Raw genomic sequence first — 5,634 nt, forward strand, 5'->3', positions numbered from 1 at the left:
CCCCCTGCCTGCTTCTGCTTGGAGATGGGGGACGAGTCAGAAGGGGTATGGATCAGCCCTTTTCTCACCCCTCTCTACCATGCCTAGCCCCAGTACCTATGCCCACCCCTGGCTGCCCCTGCTTCCCACCCCAACCCCCCTGTTCACTGCTCCACTGACACCTCTGGGGACAGCCAGGGCCCCACACAGCTCCTGGCACGCCAGGTCTGGAGCTGCTGGAGCATCCCAGCTCCAGGCCCTCGCTACCCCATGCTGGTGCTTTAGAGGGGACACCTTGGGGAGCCCCTGTGCCCTTGGCTCACTGACCCTGCTGATGCCCCTTTCTTTTCTTGCAGCTGCGAAGCGAGGTGGGAGGCAGTCCTGCTGTGAGTGTGCCCTCACACCCAAACCTCTTTCACCCTCTGCATCCTCCTCCTTTTCCTCTCCCCAGCCCCGTGGTGCTCCCCATAACCTCCTCTCTTGTCCCCACAGATGGGTGGCAGCGGGGGTGGCAGCTTTACACCAGCACCCAGAGCCACGGTGCCCACCAGTGCGGGGGCACCCCTGGTCAGTGGCCTGGAGGACCTCTTTGACCTCACCGGGGGAGTAGGGACCCTCTCAGGATCCTACGTGGCACCCAAAACGGTGAGTGGGGCAGCCAAGCTCAGAGGTGACCCCATGGCTCTCTACAACTACCTGAAAGGGGTTGTAGAGAGATGGGGGATGTCTCTCCTGCCATGGCTGCAGGGAGAGGACAAGAGGGAATGGCTTTGAGCTGAGACAGGAAAGAGTCAGAGTAAATGTTAGGAAAAATGTTTTCCCTGTGTTAGGGTGCTCAGGCACTGGAATAGATTGCCCAGGGAGGTGGTGGAGTCGCCATCCCTGGAGGGATTTATGAGGCATCTGGATCTGGCACTGGAAGATATGGTTTAGAGTTTAGGGGTTACAGCAGAGTGACAGGTTAATGGTTGGAATTGATGATCTGAAAGGTCTCTTCCAACCTTGATGATTCCATGATTCTAAGGTTAAGAGGGACATGCCTGCTCCCCATGGCAGAACCTCTGTGGGTGGGAGGTGGGGGAGCACCAGAGGGTCTATTTTGTGTAACACCCCAAGGCTTTCTTGTCTCCTTTGCCCAGGTCTGGCTTCCTGCCATGAAAGCCAAGGGGCTAGAGATCTCCGGCACCTTCAGCAGGCAGGTGGGCTCCATCTCCATGGACCTCGTGCTGACCAACAAAGCCCTGCAGGTCATGTCTGACTTCGCCATCCAGTTTAACCGCAACAGGTAAGGTCCCACCAGGGCTGGTGTACCTCTGGAGATGCTGCCTGACACCTCTGAGCTCAGCCTAGAGTGGTTTGAGGTGGAAAAGGGTGGGAGGAAGGAGCTGCAAGGGCTGGGAACAGCCTCTTGTGATGACCCTGCTCTCTCTGATGGCTGTGGTGGTGATGAGCATCAAACCAAAGCCTCTAAGAAGTTGACTGAAGAGGCCATTTCCTCAGGGGTCTGACCGCTATCCTGTTATTTGTCTGAGTGAACTGATGCTTCCTTTTCCCTCAGAGACTCTGAGGGAATGGTGCAGGAGGGGGCTGCCTGGGGGGGGGCAGGACGGGAGCCAGCCCCATCCTGGACTGTGCAGGGGCAGCAAGGTGAGCTGGGTATTCCTGAGGTGCAGGTGGAGGAAGGCAGGAAGCCCCAGGTTTGGCCTGGAGCGGGTGGATAGTGAGTGTCTTCTGCCATTGGCCTGGAGCGGGTGGATAGTGTCTTCTGCCATCACCATCTGCCCCTCATGCTGATCCCCTGCCCTCCCCGGGTGTCCCCCCAGCTTCGGCCTGGCCCCAGCAGCTCCTCTGCAGGTCCATGCACCTCTGGCCCCCAACCAGTCCGTGGAGATCTCCCTCCCACTGAACACCGTCGGCTCTGTCATGAAGATGGATCCCCTCAACAACCTCCAGGTGGGGAACCCGGGAGGTCTCCCCTCCTGGGGAGCTGGGTTGTGGCAGGGGTGCCCTGGGGTGGGTGTGTTCCATTGGAGGGAGGTGTGACAGCAGGAACCAGGTGCCTGCTGGAGTGACACCTGGCTCCAGAGGGTTGAGATGGGTTGATGCTTGCTTTGGGAACCACTTGCTGTAGGTCAGAGGTGTTGACCTCCTTGTGTTCCTCCATTCCAGGTTGCAGTGAAAAACAACATAGATGTCTTCTACTTCAGCACTCTGTACCCCCTGCACATCCTCTTCGTGGAGGACGGCAAGATGGGTGAGTTGGGTGGCCATGGCTCTGGCAAGGTGCACTCTGTCACCTGTCTGTGGGTGCCATCCCAGCCCCTGGAACCCTCCTGATCACATACCCCAGGCCAGCACAGCTTGGGAACCCTCAAAAGCAGGTCACTGCCCTGGACCTGGCCTTGGGGAGCTGTTGGAGGGGGTGTGGGTGACATCCCTTTGGCATTGGTGATGTGTTGTCCCTCACGGCAGAGCGGCAGATGTTCCTGGCCACTTGGAAGGACATTCCCAACGAGAACGAGGCCCAGTTCCAGATCAAAGACTGTTCTCTCAATGCAGGTGGGTCCCAACCCCTTGGAAGGACCTGGCTCAGCTTGTGGCTGGCTGTTCTTCCCAGTTATCCCAGCGCAGGCTGTGGGGAGCAGAGACCTCCTTCCCCTGTCCCCACCCTGTATCTCCAGGAAGGAGCAGGTGCTGTGCTTGCGCTTGACTTGCTGTAGGAACTTGACAGGCTGAAGATGATCTTTAAGGTTCCTTCCAACCCAAACTATCCTGTGATTCTGAGATGCTCTGCTCAGTGATGATGTCCCTGCTGTGGGGACAGTTGCTGTGCCCACCCTGGAATAATGAGATCATAGAATTGTTTAGGAAAAGTCCTCAGAGATCGAGTCCAGCTGTTCTCCCAGCACTGCCAAGGTCACCACTATGTTCCCAAGTGCCACATCCACATGTCTGTTAAATCCCTCCAGGGATGATGACTCCCAACGCTGCCCTGGGCAACTGTGTCAGGGCTGGACAACCCTTTCCATGAAGAAATGTTCCCTAATAGCCAAGCTAACCCTCCCCCATGGCAGGGAGGGGAGGAGATGAGGCAGGAGCAGGTCTGAGGGGAGCAGGGGGTCAGCCCAGCCCCTGCCTCAGCAGCTCCCACAGTCACTCTCTCCCCTCACAGATACTGTGAGCAGCAAACTCCAAGGCAGCAACATCTTCACCATCGCCAAGAGGAATGTGGAGGGTCAGGACATGCTCTACCAGTCCCTGAAGCTCACCAATGGCATCTGGGTGCTGGCAGAGCTCCGGATCCAGCCCGGCAATCCAAACTTCACGGTGCGCCCTGTCCCCTGTCCACCCCCAAACTCCCTGGGGTGGCTCCTGCTGCCCACCCTGCCTTCCCTGCTCTGAGTGGGTGGCATGTCGTGGTGGTGGGACTTCCCCAGCTGATGGTGCCAGAGCCAGTCCTGCTGTCCCTCTGGCATGGGGAGGGAGGGTGACATGTCCCCTTGGCTGCACCGTGGGGGCGGCTGAAGGATGCAGAGAGGTCCCACCTTACCCACACAGCTCCATTAAACCCCCTAACCCCGTCCCCTTCTTGGAGCATCCCGGGCTCTGTCCCCAGCAGGGCTCTATCCAGCTCTCATCCCTCAGCCATCCCGATGTCCTGCTTTCCCCTTCCCTTCTCACCTCCCTCGCAGCCTGTTTTCTTTGGGTTGGGACAAGCTGTGTCACCTTGACTCACCTCTGTGTATCTCCGTCCCTGCCGCCTGCCCTCGCCGGCCTGCCGCTCTTGCAGGATTTGGAGGTTAGCAGTCTGGTTTTTCCCTGGCTTTGGGCTCTCTCTGGCTGCTGCCTGGATATTCCTTCCTCCCCTGATGTTTTCCCCTGCCCTGCCAGTCTCTTGGTGCCTCCTGCCTCTCCTTCCCAGCAGGACTGGCATGAGGAGGTGAACGGTTCAGAGGGTCAGGGTGTTCCCACCACCCTCCTGGTGTCACTGGGGATGAGGATAGCTGCAAATCCTTATCCCAGAGGATTCTCCATGAGTGCTTTCTGCTTGAGGAACTAATTGATTTCATAATGATTTAATATTTAAGCAAATACCCGAAACAGGCTTGTTCTTCAGAAAGGAGGATGTTTTTTGGGGGAGCCCTTCCCCCTGGAGCTCCAGGCACTGAATCCAACCCCAGAACACCCCTGCCTGTCCCCCTGCCCCTGCCTGTGCTGCATGTGGATGGCTCTGCCCCGGGAGGGCGTTTAAGGGGTTCAGTGTGTTTAATATCCTTTATCCTGCTGCAATAAGAAGCTGGACCCCCCCCCGGGGGGGGGAGAGGGGATGCTGCAGCATGCAGGGCTCTGCTTTGGGGCTGGTGGCTCTGCAGTGTGGGGTGAGATGCCATGATGCCTCTCTTCCCTCTCACCCACAGCTGTCCGTGAAATGCCGAGCACCGGAGGTGTCCCAGTATGTCTACCAAGCCTATGAGACCATCCTGAAGAACTGAGCTGCTGCTGCAGCCCATCCTTCCTTTCCCGCCTGAGGAAGCAGGGCCGGATCCGTGTGCATGTCTCCTTTCCTTCCTGCCAGGGAACCAGCCCCTGGGACTCTCCTCTTCCTGACAGGGCTGGGGCAAGCAGAGGAGAGCACAGGTGCTGCCCCAGTCCCTGCATCCCTGTAGCAATCCGTGTGTGAGTGATGCCGTGTCCTCCTCGCTGGTGTTGCTCCCTCAAGATCCCTGTTTCACACTCTGGCTCCCTCCAACTGGTTTTTTGAGGGAGCCATCGTATGGGGGGGGCTGTTCTCCCACCTCATGGCCCTGGGTCTCATGTAGTGGTGTCTGGTGGTGGGTTCAGCATTCCCAACACTGGGGGCTTGCACTGAGTCTGGTTAGGGCACAAAGTGCTGTGGGGCTGGGTGGCTCTGGCCATGGATCTCCTAAGAGTCCTGGGATTTGGGGCTTGGTGCACCTGGAGCAGGTGGGAAATGGCTTTGATTTCTTTCCCTTCTCTCCTGCCTCCCTGATTTTGGCCCCTGGTCCTGCACAGCCGTGGGTGAGTCCCCAGCCCTTCTCAGAGGGCTTCTCATTTCCCTTCCCATGGGAGCCCTCCCCAAAGCTCCCAGAAAGGCTTGAGGATCTCACATTTGAGGCAGTACTTAATGTGCAGGTTAAAAAGGGCTTTTCCAGCCCCCTCCAGCCCCTATCATGGGGCCGGGAGGGCTCTGAGCATCCCCTCACCCCCTCCCCAGCCCCACGGCTCCCTCTGCTTCCCCCTCTCACCCCTGGGTGCTTCCCTGGGGGAGACACTGCTCCTTTCCCCCCAAAATCAAGCCATGGGTCCCCCCTCCCTCAAAGCAGGAAATCTCTAATATATGAAAGATAAATATATTGGATGTTCACTTGTTTGAAGTGACCGTTGAGTAAAGGTGATACTGCCCACAGAGACAGTGGGCGTGGTGGCCATGGCCATGGCCTGCTGATCCCAAGGGAAGCAGGATGCTGGGAGCTTCCTCCCAGCAGTGCCCTGGCCTTGCAGCAGGGAGATAAGCCCCCGCTGGTGGCCATGGCCTCTGGCACAGCAAGGCCTGACACAGCAAACAGCCCTGGGCTGGGCCTGCGGCCAGGGGACACAGGGCCAGTCACCCCAGGGGACAGGATAGGCCTGGGG

At 58.4% G+C, this 5,634-nt stretch overlaps 1 protein-coding gene across 1 annotated transcript in view; it reads left to right on the forward strand.

Moving 5' to 3' along the window:
* Nucleotides 1–4,472, forward strand: part of AP1B1 (adaptor-related protein complex 1, beta 1 subunit) — an 18,623-nt gene extending 14,151 nt beyond the window's left edge. Inside the window, 9 exon segments of the mRNA XM_009083946.1 lie at nucleotides 336–365; nucleotides 472–624; nucleotides 1,119–1,264; nucleotides 1,803–1,932; nucleotides 2,149–2,233; nucleotides 2,452–2,538; nucleotides 3,152–3,306; nucleotides 3,770–3,778; nucleotides 4,398–4,472. Of these exon segments, the coding sequence (XP_009082194.1) occupies nucleotides 336–365; nucleotides 472–624; nucleotides 1,119–1,264; nucleotides 1,803–1,932; nucleotides 2,149–2,233; nucleotides 2,452–2,538; nucleotides 3,152–3,306; nucleotides 3,770–3,778; nucleotides 4,398–4,472 (870 nt within the window).
* Nucleotides 4,473–5,634: the final 1,162 nt, after the last annotated feature.

Source organism: Acanthisitta chloris, unplaced genomic scaffold, assembly GCF_000695815.1.
Source record: "Acanthisitta chloris isolate BGI_N310 unplaced genomic scaffold, ASM69581v1 scaffold19250, whole genome shotgun sequence".
Taxonomy (NCBI): Eukaryota; Metazoa; Chordata; class Aves; order Passeriformes; family Acanthisittidae; genus Acanthisitta; species Acanthisitta chloris.